General features: G+C 42.8%; 2 protein-coding genes across 8 annotated transcripts in view; one reads left to right on the top strand and one right to left on the bottom strand.

Annotated features, from left to right (window-relative positions):
• The first annotated feature begins 843 nt into the window (after positions 1–843).
• On the top strand, positions 844–6,696 carry cpvl (carboxypeptidase vitellogenic like). The gene is made up of 13 exons (XM_084357038.1): positions 844–954; positions 1,113–1,297; positions 1,372–1,493; positions 2,944–3,058; positions 3,194–3,252; positions 3,369–3,448; positions 3,549–3,615; positions 3,717–3,839; positions 3,989–4,120; positions 4,305–4,403; positions 4,511–4,684; positions 5,274–5,456; positions 5,538–6,696. Exons 1-13 carry the CDS (start codon positions 920–922, stop codon positions 5,634–5,636), a joined length of 1,473 nt encoding a protein of 490 aa, XP_084213164.1. The 5' UTR covers positions 844–919; the 3' UTR covers positions 5,637–6,696.
• A 657-nt stretch (positions 6,697–7,353) lies between these two features.
• The window catches only part of creb5b (cAMP responsive element binding protein 5b), a 52,711-nt gene continuing 43,504 nt past the window's right edge, over positions 7,354–16,560 (bottom strand). For 6 of the 7 annotated variants that reach the window (XM_084357032.1, XM_084357033.1, XM_084357034.1 and 3 more), the window contains 4 exons: positions 13,759–14,076; positions 12,301–12,525; positions 11,073–11,181; positions 7,354–10,088 (listed from right to left, as the gene is read on the bottom strand). In XM_084357032.1, coding sequence (XP_084213158.1) covers positions 9,934–10,088; positions 11,073–11,181; positions 12,301–12,525; positions 13,759–14,076 — 807 coding nt within the window. In that variant the 3' untranslated portion in view covers positions 7,354–9,933. The remainder of the gene's footprint in view (positions 10,089–11,072; positions 11,182–12,300; positions 12,526–13,758; positions 14,077–16,560) is intronic. The other variant, XR_014622940.1, reaches the window with a different exon arrangement.

The raw sequence follows: 16,560 nt of genomic DNA, 5'->3' as shown, positions 1-16,560 counted from the left end.
ACAATAAGTCAAAAGATAGTAAAAGAAATAATGTCACATTCTCTAATAAGTTGAGATCATTCTCTGTTGAGATTTATGCCTCTGGGGTGTTTATGATTGGTTGACAGATGTCTTAACACACATTTTTTTCCATCTAGCTTCGAGATGACGGTGAAAAACAAGCCCAAACCAGTCATGTGCTGACCCAGTTTTATTTTATCTTTTTTTACCTTATATGCAAAGTGTGCAGCAGGCTGCAAAATGCTGACTGAGCATTTCTCTGGTACTGAGTTTAAAGGAAGCACATTTTGTGCCACACAGGGAATAATTAAAGGTGTGCGCTTTAATCAAACCATGAATACAACTTCTCAATTTCAAATAAGATAATTTTACATTTTAATAAAAGCTAGTTCATTCATTCTTGGATATTTTGCTTTATTAAGCTATTTGTTATGTGAGCTGTCACCAGCACCAGAGCTATTTAATGTCACTTCACATTTTCTTTCCAGCTGTGACATCTGCATTGTGTGCATCACTATCATATATATATATATATATATATATATATATATATATATATATATATGCACAATGAAAAACATCTAATAATACAATCATTCTTTTTTTTCCTTTTTTACTTCTAGCTAAAACAGCCTTCACTGCTCCTTTTAAACACTTTACACACCAGGTCAGACTAACCTCTTTATAAAAGAGCTGCTTCAGCACATTTGTCCTCATCTTCATCCTTTAAGATAACTTCACCGTGGACCTACAACTTCAGGGCTGAAACTCCGCGTGAGCGCAACAACGACCACGTGATCATCCAACCTGTCACGTGACCTGAGCCGAGCCGATCATGTGACTCAGCTGTGCAGCCTCACACTTCTCAGTCAGTCCACAGCTGACCACCTGAAACACGTCTCTCTGACCGGAGGCTCAAATGCACCGTGCTGTCGCAGGGACATTAAACATGAGGTGAGTGTTAACCAATCAAAATGTCTCTCTCCTAACCCGCCACGTGCTGAGCTCGCGGTCAGTCTGTTTTGAAAGCTGAGTGACTTTTGCGGTGTCAGAGGTTCACCCTTCACCCTTCACTGACCGGGCCTGCGGTCTCATGTGTGTCTTGTAAACAGAGGCAGGCTGTGGAGGGAGACTCTGGCTCTCCTGGTACTGTGGGCCTGTCTGGACTCGGCTCACTCACGGGGCTGCTCGTCGTTCTTCTGCCGAAAATCTCACCGCGTCAGCGGCCTGAACGGAGTGGACCCCGGCTCCCCTCTCTTCCTCACTCCTTACCTGGAGAAGGGCGCCATAGATGAAGGTATTACCACAATCCTGTGGTTTTATAATGATCACATGAGCCACCGAGCAGACGTGTTTTCTTTCCCTTTGCAGCCAGGAAACTGAGTCTGGTGGGAGAGCTGCCAGGGGCCAACGTCAAGAGCTATGCAGGGTACCTCACCGTCAACAAGAAATACAACAGCAACCTCTTCTTCTGGTTCTTCCCAGCACTCATGGTAGGCCCAGACTTCTCCTTTACAGCCGGGACTTCCCACATTATAGAGCTACTGTCCGTGCTGAAGTTGGGGAGAGGTCACAAACACATATGTGCTTGTTTTCTATGCGACTCAACTTGATTGTACTCCAGGTGTTTGAGCTGTGCCCCCTCAGTGAACTTGTGATAAGGGACTGCACCTGTGTTATATGTAATCAGCTTCAGAACAGGAATGCCAGCTATGATGGTAAACATTGTTTTTTGTCAAAAGTCACGTTTTTTTAAAGGCATTTTTGGAAACTTTGTATCTCCTTAAAGCTGTGAATCAGTAACCGGGTCTCATATCTGTGTTTCATACTTCAGTGCAGAGACGTCACATGATATTTCCTCGACCGACACGGAATTAAAGTCTTGTGGCCTTTTTATTCAAACCAATCTCGCATTACAGTGGATTTACTTTCAGCTGTTTCAGTTCAAGAGGCTCATTTTTCATCCTTCAAGTTCAGCCTCTGTGGAAACACTTCTGTGTGACAGCGTCTATTTAGAGGAGTCTTTACTAACAAATATGCAAACTGTGTGAGAGTTGATGCATCCTCAACTTTTACTGCCTTGTTGCACCCAAAACGTCACATGCAGGCAGTAAATGTTGATGAGAGCATTATATAGTGCGTAGACTCTATTTAATCTAGTTCTTAGTATCTTCCCTGGATGTGCACACTTGCAAACATTTTGCAGAGTTAATACATCGCTCTCATATTGACACATTTCTCAGACACCATAACCAGCGACTGTGTGATCTATTGTGAAATGCAAACCAAAAAAGGAAGTGGTTATTGTCTCTGATTTGTTTTCACTTGCATATATGCTTTAAAAATCCATTTTGATAGTCCAGAGTTAATATGCTCACATTAACAGACCAAAGACGGATGTTTAACGTTGTATGTCGATTATTTGCTACATATCTGCTGCTTGATTAACATATTAATCTGATTACCTCACCCCCATTTTAGTCTTTATTGCTATCACTGATTAAGACATTAAAGGGGCACTATGTAGTTTTGATGAAGAAATTCAAACTCAGAATTTTAATATTTATAATATGAATGAGGTAATAAAACAAACTCAGACATATAATTGTTTTTCCATAGCTGAATAAACAAGCTGTTCTCAGAGGAAGATAAGGTCCCCAGAACACTGTTTGAAGCTGGAAGGGTGGCAGGGTCCGCCAAATATAAAAGTAAAACCGTATCAATATGTGTTGTCCTTTTTAAGGTTTGTTTATTGAGTCATGAAAATGGAGACAGTTTGCTTATTTAGTTTGTTCAGGCAATTACAATTTTGTCCACAAAGCTACATATTGCACCTTTTGAAGTGAGAACAGGTCTGTCAAAATAAAGAGTGTTTTTCTCCGTTTTCACCACTGGATGGTGCTGAGATCTTAATCTTTCTGTGTGTCCTGCTCTGACCGACAGCCGAGCCGAACTAAGGCCCCCGTGATGCTCTGGCTGCAAGGAGGACCCGGTGGCACCTCCATGTTCGGTCTCTTTGTGGAACATGGACCGTATGTGGTGTATAAGAACTTGACTGGTAAGAAGTGGTCCGGTGCTACAGCAGCATACATACACATCTACTGTAGTCCTTATTTACCCTAATGAGTATGAGCCCTGTATAGTTTCTGTTGTTTAGCTTCTCTTTCTCATGTTTTATTTCTTCACTTTGCAGTTGGTATGAGGGATTACGCCTGGACGTCGAGATATTCAGTTTTGTACATTGACAATCCGGTATGTGTTACGTAGTATTCGCAGAAAAAAACAACCCCCTATCAAGTTTTTAATCATCATCTCATCAGAGAATAGGTACCGAAAAGTCTTTGAGGAAGAGTGTTGTTTTTTTCTAGGTTGGAACCGGTTTCAGCTTCACGGACGATGACAGGGGTTTTGCTCAGAACCAGGACGATGTTGGCAGAGATCTGTACAGGTAAAACACTGCCATCCAACTCAAACATGATATTCTTGTCAGTTGGATCTTACAGTTGATTGTTAGTAACTCTTATTATTCCCTTCTCTTCCCTCTAAAGTGCTTTGACTCAGTTCTTCCAGATCTTTCCTGAGTATCAGTCCAATGACTTCTATACGACTGGGGAGGTATGTTTTTTTAAATTTTCTTTTTAAGCTTTGCAAATTCATATTAATAAATATTTATAATATGGTCCTAACCCATATAAATCTTCTCTGTCCCTGTACAGTCTTATGCCGGGAAGTACGTTCCTGCCATCTCTTACTACATCCATAAAAACAACCCCACTGCCAAAGTGAAGATTAACCTCGTAGGGATGGCTATTGGTGACGGGCTCTGTGATCCAGAAATGGTGTGTATTTGTCATCTGCTGACAGTCTTTATTCTAGGTCATTAAGCAATCTGACTTGAACAGAATAAAATCAGTTGGTGAGTCTTGTTTTAACCTGAACTTTGGTCACTAGATGGATGACTGTTATATTTTACTTCTTTTGGTTTCAGATGCTGGGTGGTTACGGTGAGTTCATGTACCAGACAGGCATGATCGATGAACTCCAAAGAGAGTATGTCGTGCAGCAGACGGACCTTGGGGTTAAACTCATCCACCAGGAGAAGTGGGTGGAGGCTTTTCAGGTAAGAGATGCAAAACAAAATACAAGTCTGTGTTATTTATCATCATTATCTGGACTCATTTCTAATAGTTGAATGAATGGATGCCATAAATGCCATTTTTACTATCACATCTTTCTGAAACAAACATTAGAAATGTCAATGAAATCAAAGACCAGGTTTAGCTGACTGTTTTGTCTGACTTCAGGTTTTTGATAGCTTGCTGAATGGTGACGTGGCACCATATCCCTCCTTCTTCCAAAACGCTACAGGCTGCACCAACTACTTCAACTACATGACGTGTCAGGTATTAAAAAACACTACCAGAGCTCAAAGCTGCCTGTGTGACCTCTTTAAGCAAAGTAATTACCTAAAAGGTTCTTTGCACAACCAACCCCTTTTTGTGCACCACAGGAGCCTGAAGACCAGGAGTACTTCAGCCAGTTTGTGACACTTCCGTCGGTGCGACGCGCCATCCATGTGGGGAACTTGACGTTCCACGACGGCTCGCAGGTGGAGAAGCACCTCCTGCAGGATGTCATGAAGAGCATCAAACCGTGGCTGGGGGTGCTGATGGACCACTACAGGGTGAGGGCTGTGGGATTATCCACTTTAGTTGTATTTTGTCTTGGAGATGCAATATATTGATATAATTGTGCTGTGATCTGAAAAAAAGTGAAGGATTACAGAAGAACAATTGAATATTCTAGATAAATCGGATAGGAAAACATCTTCTACCTCTTTGGTCAATGTTAATCAAATTATTGTTATTGAGATATTTGGTCAAAAAACATGGTGATTGTCCGTATCTTCATCAAGATAAAATTCCTATAATTCCCATTTGTAGTGTGAAAAGTTTGGAAAATGCTTAAATTTGAATATGCTCAACTAAATCTGGTGTTTCATCTGCACAATCACTCAAGTAAACGACAATATTTTAATATTTTAAATAAAACAATCCTGTGGTCATATTTTTTTAATCTCCTGGCATCAAAATGAGCGAGCATTAAATAATCATGATCAAAACATACAGTCAGAGTTAATATGAACAAGTGGTAAAATAAACAGAATGATATACGTCTGTACATTTTTTGGTTTAGATACCTTGAAGGTGCTTAAAAAGTACTTGATTTTACTCCGAACCCTGTATCTAACAGTGTTTCCCTGTTTGATCCAGGTCTTAATCTACAGCGGTCAGCTGGATGTAATCGTAGCAGCCCCGCTGACCGAGAGGTTCCTGCCCACTGTCAACTGGACCGGGGCAGATGAGTACAAAAAAGCCCCTCGCTTCCACTGGAAGCTTCAGCCCGGCGACACGGAGGTGGCAGGTTACGTCAGACAAGTGGGAGAGTTTTGCCAGGTGAGCAGCATTAATACTTACAGTATGAACAATGTGAAGAGTACTAGGTGAGCAGCTGTAATCCATCCTCTTGTCACGCAGGTCATCATCCGAGGAGGGGGACACATTCTGCCTTACGACCAACCAGCGAGGTCCTTTGACATGATTGACAGATTCCTTTCAACGCGGGGCTGGATATGAAATGTTTTGCTGCCAATCAAAGCACGTCCACATTGATTACTGACTGTTGATTTGAAAGACTGTTAACTATCTCAGCCACTGTAAATCGGCACTTGTTGGAAGTTGAAAACATTTTTGCAGCTGATTCATTTGTTTTTGTTTTTTTAAAGCATTTTAGCAATTCTCTGATGCACTGCAAATAACAACAGGTCCTCTTAACCTGGATCCAGACCTCTTTTAAAGGGGAACTACTGTTTTTTACAACCTGGACCTTATTTCAAGCATAAAATACTATGATTTACTCACCCAGATAACTTTGGTGTCATTTGGTGTCGTTCGGACGAAATTAGATCCAGTGGAGCGCCGCTTATATCCATATAATGCGAGTGATCCGGGCACCAAAGCGCAGCCTCTATGAGCATTATCTGCCGCGAAACTAGTTCATTTCACCAATATTTTGTTATGATACGCTAGTGCTATTCCCCTCTGAGTCCTCCTGTTGCCTGTTATTAACATCCGGGGTCTGTAGGTTGACCTACTACCTCTGACCTGGATGATGTCATCTCTGAGCTGCGCGCGCACCCGCGACAGCCGACTTGTTTACCTGTAGCTGCTACTGCTAGTTTGACTGATAACGGACAAGCCCGGACTCAGAGGGGAATAGCGCTAGCGTATCGTAACAAAATATTGGTGAAATGAACTAGTTTCGTGGCAGATAATGCGTTATATAGGCTGCGCTTCGGTGCCCGGATCACTCGCATTATATGGATATAGCGGCGCTACACTGGATCTAATTTCGTCTGAACAACTTCAAATGACACCAGTTATCTGGGTGAGTAAATGATCATATTTTATGCTAGAAATAAGGTCCAGGTTGTAAAAAACGGTAGTTCCCCTTTAAGCAACTCAGATTGTAAAACAAAATGGCATGTAGCCTTAGGTCTGTGGAAATCATTTCATGTTTATTTCTGTTGGGTCTGAAGGAGATGTATGTTGTATTGAATCAGCTTAACGATGAAATGTAAAGAATGAACCTTGAAACCAGAGCGGAGCGTCTGGAAATAAAATGCTTTTTTCTAAATGCGAGTGTCTTGATAATCAGAGATCTGATGACCTTTTCTGAAGGACTTCTGTTGCAGGGTCTTACAGATATGACGGCACCTGTTGATGAATGAGATTTCTCCTTTAAGCGCTGTTTGGTCGGTCAACAAAATGAACACCAGGGGTCAGTGTTCTCCAAAGAAATTTCATTGGATACCCAGAAATTAAACATCAGTATGACTTCACAAAACTGCTTTTTAAAGTTTACACCCTTCGGTCTGTAATTATCTGAACTTGCGTCCTAAAACCAATAATAAATAACTCCCATAGCGGCTTCTTTGCATGTTGCAACAACAAACAATGCGTAATTTCATTCTTTTGGTTATTGTGGCTTTAAAATGTAATTGATCAGCTGTATTGTTCTGTGGTGATTTTGTCAAAATGCCAGTAAGTTGTTTTCGTACTTAACTGTCATGTTATTTCATCAGGCAACTATCAAGATGTCTAGACAGTTCAATAATTAATGGGTATTCTAAACCTTTGAAGAGTTTAACTATTTAATGAGCAGTTATGTCTCAAGGACAAGCAGCAGGATATACTGTTGGTTTAAATATTAGTTTTCCTTTTTTCATGTATTTGCTATATTTTTGCCCTCTGGAAATAATCGTGTCACTAGATTTTAAGTACAGTCAGTTAGTTGTATGTTACAGAACAAGTGCTTTATTTTCATACCGTAATGTAACTGCAGTGATACTTTAACATCTGTACAAATGCAAAAACAAAAACAAAATGGAGATACAGACACAAATAAAATGTACAAAGTTATGCAGGCAAGAATGGATTCATCAGTTCATTACATATAAACAATGTATTTAAGCGCTGAAATGAGCCTCGACGTACAACAGAAGGCAACAAGTGCTATGCGAACATTATTTACAGACATGTACCACACATTTACTCCCTTCAAAAAGAAAGGTGGTTGCATTACATGTACAGGATTACAGAAATTAATAATGACATTATGTACAATATTTATAGTTTTTAGATTTAAAATAATACAATTATAACATCATTAATGTGTGGGGATTTTTTTTCTGCACCTCTCACGAAACCACACAGACGCATTCACACTGCACTTCCATCTGTCCTGTTTGTCTGGATCCACTGTCAGAAAATGAAACGAGAGACTCTTAATCTAAATTATTCCAGTTGAATTTCTTTGAGATCATTACCTCGTTTTCACATGCGAGAGGTTAATTTGGAATGGTCTAACGAGCCTAAGATTGTTTAAAAAAACAACCTAACATAAGGCAAGCTTCAGTTCAAAGGGTTGGTACGTCAAAGCCCTTTTCAAGAGAATCTATTTCTCCGTCTCATCAACACACATATCGAACTGCACACACAGACTCTCGGGTTATGACACAAACGGTCCGACAAAACTTGAATGTGAGTATAAAGATATTCTTCGTTCAGTTGTTTTTGTTTTCCAGAATAAAAAGGGCACAAACTTAACAATGCAGGCTCTCATCCTACAATAAGAGCTCTACGTTCCCTTCTTCTCTCTACAGACATGTGATGCATGCCAGGCACGGTGTCTCCTAAAAGCCAAACACAGTTAAGTTTCTCGCTGGTGTGTGAAAAAGGGGGGATCACTGAGAATTACTCTGACCTTAATATGGCTATTCTACCCTCTGGGATGACAGAGGACAAAGTGCATAGACAGCTCTGCGATCGCTCCACCTGTCAGTGGAATGTATTTCATCCGTCCTCCTGCAAAACACAGTGCATTATGGTCATCACGCTAATGAGTCGACATTCCTGGTCATAGGAAGGAAAAAAGAAAGAGCTGCTGTGGATAACATATAAGTACATCCAACATCGCCAATCTGAACTGCGGAGGAGGCCTGAGAAAGAGAGGAAGAGAAGTTGATGAAGAGGTCAGAGGTCAAATGGAAAATGGGTATTTTTCTCCTTGGTCAGCTGCTCTTACATGTAGCAGAAATCCGTGACAAAACTCATTAATAATACACAGAAAACTGAGCAAACAAGAGTGGCGTTTTGCTGTCTAACTAAAGATTTTAAGAAAGATTCAGGCACATTGTGACATTGAGGAAAGCACAGGCATAAACTGCTCCTCTTTAGAAACTGTAAAACAGTTACGGGACGCCAGTCAACAAAAACAATCATGCTCACACTCTCTTTCTTTCTCGCACACTTTTTTTTTGTTTTTTTTCTTTACACGCCTGCTGAACTTTGTTCTGCAGCGTAAAGAAGGCAAAAAACACAAACAGGTAATATACATAATTCACATGCATACTCAAAACTACACAGACGCTCGCAATCGAATGTTTTGTTCATTTGGGATTTGAATCCAAAATGTGGATCCAGATGCACAAACACACAAAGAGAGGCCTCAATAATTAAAGCTTCAGTTGGTCCTGGAGAGCGGAGGAGTTTGTTTCAAACCCCCGAGCTGCCTCACTGGTATCACAGTGTACAGTTCTGTAGCTGTTAACAGCATCGTATGTCCTTTGGACCTGAGTGGCTTGGCCACGCTGATCATGATGTGGACATACAGTTGAGAAAATGATCAATACTGTGATGTATTGCTTCCATTTCATCATGTTTTCACTGTCATGCTGTACTAAGAATACCGCTGACAGGGAAAAGGTTAACAGTCATATAGGAAAGAAAAGGATCATTACACCTGCTTGCATATTCCTTGTCTTCAAGACATCGTGGTGACAGTTTCAGAACTTAAAGGCAGCAACTTATTCAGAGTCTGTTGCACACACTCAACACACTGTCCACATGTGACATTCAGAGAATGATGGGACTCATTTGCTCAGTCCATCAGGCATACAGAGATGTAAGGTTTGCTTACAGAGATGACAGTCTCAGGCTAATGTCTCTTTCCTCTGGTTCCATGACCACCGTGGGCCATTTTGTACCATTACACACAACAGAAATATTCACTTAAATGCTGCATGAGATTAGCAAAACTCCCTTTTCGCTAAAAGCACAAAAAAAAAAAAAAAAAAATTAAAAAAAGGCAATAAACCATAGAACATTTACGCGTTAATAGGGTTGGTCTATAAAAATACATACTGTAGCTACTGTATAAAGAACAGCCTCACAGGCCTTTGAGGTTTTTCTTGATGGAAGGAGGGGAGAAGGGGGCAAGCATGTGCAGCTGGCAACCCTCAGAAAGCAGGGTAACGGGATAGCGGGGGCCGGTTGTTTGGGGCTACAGCTGGGGTTATAGTCTCTCCTGTCCCTAGTGGATGGGGTTAATGTCTGTGCGGTGGTTGGCTTGCCCGTGCACGCTGTTGCCCCCTACGGTTGTGGTGGAGGTGGTGATGGTGTTGTGCTGAATGACCTGCTGCTGGGAGCACGCTGGGGCTGGACTGCCCGCTGGACTGCTCTCTGGACCTGGGGACACAGCAGAGACATCAGTGAGGATGGACACAAGCGTGTGAATACCATGACCTTCAATCTCTACACAGAGGATTCAAAATATAACGTAACTGTAAAAGAAATCATATAAAAAAACACAGACCAGGTCTCTTTAATGTAGAAAAAAAGCTTTATTAGCAGATAAATTTCACATGACACAACATGTGATACTAAAAATGGCATTTATGTCACCTGTCATCTCAAAACGGGCCATAAATGGATAACACAAAAATGGAAAAGTGAATCACTCAACTCCATAAACACGCCTGATGACTTCTGGACACATTGATGGTGACATCTGTACACAAGCTAGACTCATCGATGAAACTCTCCCAGCCCAGTCTGGGAGTTGGCTCTCTTCTGTATAAAAGAACCATTCAGCCAAAGGGGGGATGTGAGCCTTATTTTCCTGTGCTAAAGCCACACAGGGAGGTGCCTTATCCTAATTACATGGAAATGTCACTTGTATCCGTATCAAAGGGTGGGGCTCTGATGTCATGCACGGCGGAGCCGAGGCACAGCACAGCAATCAGTGAGATCCTGGGACATCCATGAGAGTTTGGATGCCAACATGCAGCCTGTGACGTCTTTCTCACGTTGTGTCTCGGCTGCCTCTGCGCGCGGAGGTGCTGTCAGATGGAAAAACAGGTCTCATGCAAGATTTAGACTATGACCTCTCAGTCCAGGCCGGCTAGCAGAGTGTGCAACACCCGTATGTGAACGGAAGAGTCCTGCAGTGAGCGTGGGTGCTGGATACCAGCACATAGGAGCGAAGAGTCTTGGCAGTCACTGCGTGTCCATCACAGTTCAGTTTAAAGCTTTCCTCTGGCAAGACAACTAAAGAGCGTTTCCACAGCAGTGCTGTCTGCACTGCATGGCTAAGGCACACAGATGAAGGTGTGTTTTTGGTCATATTCCCAAGAGTGTGTGTGTGTCTGTGTTTATGTTTGAGCTACTCACTGAGGTAACCTTGGGACTCTTTCTGCATAGTGGTGATGGGACAGTCCTTGTGTGTGAGGAGAAGCTGCTTGAGTTGGGTCACCTCGTTCTTTAACATGGTCACTTCATTCTGCAGGAAGAACACAGGAGCATTTTAAGACGATGGGATCCACAATTAAAGCAGGCTACACTATTATCCTAAATCACTTGATAACTACTGGTATCAGTGTACTGACAACAAACAGTGTTATCCCGTAATTTTTATGTCTAAATATACAAATTAGGCTATCTAATTACACATGCGCAAATTTGCATTTCCTGAACAGAAATCTGAACAAAAATAAGCTAACTAAATGTGTTTTTTGGACATTTTCTTTCCATGAGTCTGAAAGAAGATATTATGGACACAACATAGCCCAAAATCTCAAAATTGACCAGTACATGAAAAAGCATTTTAACCTGCAGTAACTCCAATTAAAGCAACATTATGCAACTTTTTTACCTTAAAATAACAGCATTAAAATAATTTTAGGGTACAGTGTCTTATAATTGGGTGAATGGCCACTCCACCCCCCCATCACTTGAGAGGGTAGGATCACAGCGTTACAAGTGTTACATGTTTACTTCAAGATACAAGTTTTCAACACATAACATTGTTGTGACGTAATGAGTTTTGTTTGTAGTTAGCACCTACATTACGCCTGACAAGTTGTTCCAGACAAAATGCCAATTGCTACATATTGTTGCTTTAAAGGTTAGGTTTAAAGCCAGTGTTTAATTTGACCCTTCTGGGCTACTTTAGAAACATGATGGTGCAACATGTCGGACTCCAAAGAAGAGGACCTGCGTCCTCCGTAGATATAAAATGCTCATTCTAAGGTAACGAAAACATGATTCTTAGTTTCAGGTGAATAAATCCGACATGAGGGCCTTTTTAATTGTCTGAATCCAGGTTTTTTTAGTCCGGTTCCTGGTGGCCCCCCCAGGAAACGAGCTGACAAACTCAGTAGTAAAACTACAATTCAGATGTTTTGTTTTTAAATATCATTCTCATACTCAAACCAATCCCATTTATCACCATTATCTTGTGCAAAATAGGATAATATCATGGCGAGCTTAAAAAGGAACTTCAAAAAACGTCAAGAACACTGTTGTCTGTAGTTGCCAGTGAGTGGCACTGGTGGTGTGAACGGATATAGAAGTTTAAAGGGTTGTTGCAGATTTTGAACACCTGAAGTTCATTGTGTACCTGAAGCTGCATGTTGGTCTGGGTGAGCTCCTCCGCCTTCTTCTCTAACGACATCACCCACACTTTTCTCTTCTGCCTGCATCTTGTTGCTGCTGCTCTGTTCCGTTCCAGAAACTTCCGCCGACGTTCGTCTGGATCCTCATCCACCACCCGCCTGCGCCGGCCGCCACTGGGGGGCGGAGACTGCAGCTGCGTGGGCTGCATCTGCTGGGTTGCAGGTGACATCTGAAACACAGGCAGAGGGGAGGGAAGAATCAGTAAATGAGTGTCTGCCACCATCCGACCAGACACGCAACCATTGTGACACACCTGGTAAACAACCAGCCACCTGTCTGCTGTCAATCATCCAAGCCTCTAAACAAGCATCTATACATTACCTCCTGCAGCTATTCCACGTCTGGCAACTTCCCCAAAAACAACATCTGGTTGTGCCACGTGCCCCATGAGCTGGGCCGTGGGCGTCAGGAGTGACAGAGTGAGTGAGTGACTGGGCTGATTCACCAGCCTGCCCACCTTGTTAAAGAGGTGTCAGGAGGCAGTTTTCCACCGCCCACTTCCACTCAGGCTAACACCACCAGACACAGTCAAAAGACTCGTTTCTAAAACCGTACGTGCACTGACAGATCTTGACATATACTTGGCAAGGTCAAGTGTTTTCAGTCTTCAGATCATTACCATTTTTATGAGAACCATGGAAAATACAAGCTGCTTTAATGGCCTCCGTGCCTACACAGAGTGTTGTTTTAATGCCTTAATGATACATTTGGAACATACAGTGAATTGCATTTCTCGACGTCCTTCATCCAAAATGCCTGGCATTACAGAGGGCGTTTGACAATGCAAGGACAAAGTGTTTCACATCATGTTATTCTTAATGCTGTGTGCAGTACTTTCAATTAAAATTAAACCAAATATATTCACGGCTAAGATGTTCCAGGACCATTAACCAAGGCTGTCTGTTCAGCATCAGGACCGGCATTTATAAAACTTCTTCAGCACCTGGAGCATGTTGTGTCCACGTAATGGCAGCTTGGCAGCGGAGGATGATTTTTAAAAGACAGTCCTGAGCATCTTTTATAAAGGGCACTTTATGGCCTCGTCATGACCCTTTCCCTCCTCGGCAGGCGTCCGACACTGACCTGTAGCTGACCAACCTCAGAGGAAAAAATTACCTTTGAGATGGTTGCCAGGAAACCACTTGGCATTATGGCAGCAGCGAGGGAAAATGTGCTCATCCACTGACTTAGTGTGTATCTGAAGCCTCATTTCCACTATACTTCTATACTAAACCACTAATAGCTGCCTTCAAAACTGCTCAGAGAGCAACTAAAGCGCTGCCTTGTTTCAGTTGTGGAACCTATACAGTGTGAGAGGTTTTAATGTGCAGTGTAGTTAATGTGTTATTGAACCTGTGGCTGTCTAAAAGCTTCGGCTCTGCAGGGAATGTGTTTTGCTTACATGTGAAGAAGAGTGCATTGGAGGGTGCGGTGAGGTCTGGTGCGGGTGCCCGGGATGGAGGTGGGGATTGTGGGAGTTGTGATGGGGGTTGTGTCCCTGCGGGTGGTGGTGTCCACTCTGGCCATGGCCCTGGCTGTGGTGGTGGTGGCCGTGGTGCTGGTACGCGTGGGGAGGGGCTTGAAGGTGCTGGTGCGGGTGCATGTGATGGTGGCTGCCTTGCTCCTGCCGCGATGACATCATCTCCATCATGTGGCCCATGGAGTTCATGTTGCCGTTGGCGATGGCACCCGGGTGGTGTGAAAGTGCGGCCTTCAGCCTCTGTGAAGACAAAATGGACACCAAACATAAAGTTTATGAATCATTTAAAAGAGACATATTATGCTTTCTGGTTTTGGTGTGTCATTTAGGTTCTTGTGCATGTAAAAAAATCTGGAAAGTTAAAAAGGCCAAAGTCCGAGCCAATGAGAGCTCCTCTCTCCCATAGAAAACACTGTTCCTGAAACGCCTCGTCAGTAGTCCCGCCTTTAATTTTGTGACTTTCACACATTTGAGTCACACATTTGCATAATATACGTCCTGGGCTAGTTTGGCAAGTAAGAATTGATTTAGCACAGCTGCTCAGTTGTTGTTAGCGGTGCCGGGTCAGGCGTGTGTGAGCTGACCAATAAGACTGGGTATTCAGAAAAGGGCGTCCTTAAAGAGACAGGAGTTAAAACAGAGTGTCTCTGGAAATACATTCCTGCTTCACTGGACAGTATATGAAACCCAGCGCATTTCTTTAACATTACAGCATGTAAACATATTCTAGTAGCAACTGGAATGAAATCATGAACCTGAAAATGAGCACGTATACGTATCCTTTAAAAGAAAAGTTTGTTTATGCTCTCATCTGTCAGTGTGTTGATCAACAGTTAAAGCAGGATGCTGTGTTGACTCAGAGATGATGAACGACTCCATAAATCTATATGTCGGGAGAACAAATCAAAGCCACTTAGACTGTCCTCTGTGTCTCCTTCAGTCTTGTCATTCTCCTGCTTTACCTTCCATGATTGCCATCCCACTAGTCCCTCCTCCTCATATTCTTAATAGCCTCTCTCTACTCTATGCACATGTGTGTGTGTCTGGATGTCTGCATGTGAGATGAGCTCGCTGGCGAGGTGTTAGCCTCAGACTGCTCCCTTGCAGTTGACCCAGCAGGAGGTTTGTTGCTTTAACCGTGTGGTCTACTTAGCCCTGACTGGGCTGGTGTGTCTCTGCACGGCCTGGGAGGGAGACCAGAGTCTGTGTCCCACGTGTTTACCGAACGCACCTCTCCTCAAGGGTCTGTTTTTCTGGGCATCACATAAAGACAACCGCAAGACCAGGAAAAATTCTAATGCAAATACACAAGTGCCAAAAAATGTCCTCAGGCTGTGTTGTACAGAAACCCAGACAAAATAAAAAATGTGTCTGAACTGCTGCAGGAATAACAGATTGAGAGAGTGTTGAGACTGTTAAACTTTGATTAATGTATATTTATTAAGCAAGTGTACTGCTGATGTGAGTGAAAAAAGTCCAGGCTTAGATTTTGTTTAAAACTTGCCTTTACTTGTCACTTTAAGCAAAGCGTTAGGAGCGAAACTGAAAACAAAGGCATTCATTTCAGGGCTACTGTTGTGAATTCCACAAAGTTTTTTATTCTCTTTCCCAGTGCTCTCTTTCCTCCCCCTGCTCCCTTCCCCCTTCTCCCAGCTGCTGTCAGCGGGTCCACGCCGGGTCCAGGGCTCCATATCTTTTAACAACCTTCACATTCATGATTCCCATAGGGAATGGCATCCAGCTGGTCTGGATCACTACGCTAGGACACGACAACATCGGGCCTCCACTCCTCTCTCTCACACACTGTCCGTGAGTGGAAAGCTTTTTTACCAGGAGGGGGGAGACGAAGTCAAACAAATCATTTTAAAAGTGGAACGGTCAAAAAAGAGCATACCCCTCTGGTTTGTATTATGTTTACAAATTACAGTATGTACTTGTCCGAGGATTTACAAGTCATTGTCTTTCCATACACAGCACATGTAATACACATGAAACCTGCACAGTGAAATTATGACCTTGCCAAGCCTGTTTTGGCTGAGTAGAGTTTCTGCTTGTCAATCCACGGGATGCCTGACATACTGAAACTGAACGACACTTCAAGACACAAGTTTGTTTTTATCTGTTGGCCCTGATTGTGAATCACACCCCAACCCCTGTGCAACCGCCTTCACCACAGCCTCAGCAGCACAACTCTCAGGGGCCAAAGCCCTTCTTCTTTGTGACCAGCGAGACAGGGGTTAAAATACCACAGAGTCCACAGGAACACACAGCGGGGCGGACACAGGCCTGCAGCTGTCCACAGCATCACAAAGTCATACTGAACAAGTAACAAGTGGCAGTGAGAAAGCTCTGACTGACTGTAATATATTGGTACTATCAACAGCGCATACTTTAGTACCCGTATATGTAATTGATATCTATCTGGACATGCAGGAATAACAAACAGCTATTTGGCATGCATCTAAAATAGAAAATGGATTTAAACAAGCTTACAGATATCAATCATAGTCACCGGTGTTGACAAGGACATCCTCCGTGCATCACAGGGTAAAATCTGCAGTTGACAGACCTGACTAAACACCTTCCCTTCAGCCTTCAGCTTGTCAGTCAGCTTGAGAGAGGTGAGGCCCACCCCTCTTGTGAAACAGAAAACCAATCAGGGTTTGACAATCGCCTGCCACTTAGTCACGGAGCAGGCAATCACCTGATGAGCTGAAGCCTGCC

Source organism: Pagrus pagrus (genome assembly GCF_965226575.1).
Source record: "Pagrus pagrus genome assembly, chromosome: 7".
In the NCBI taxonomy this organism is placed as follows: domain Eukaryota; kingdom Metazoa; phylum Chordata; class Actinopteri; order Spariformes; family Sparidae; genus Pagrus; species Pagrus pagrus.
This window is presented reverse-complemented; position numbering and strand designations above follow the sequence as displayed.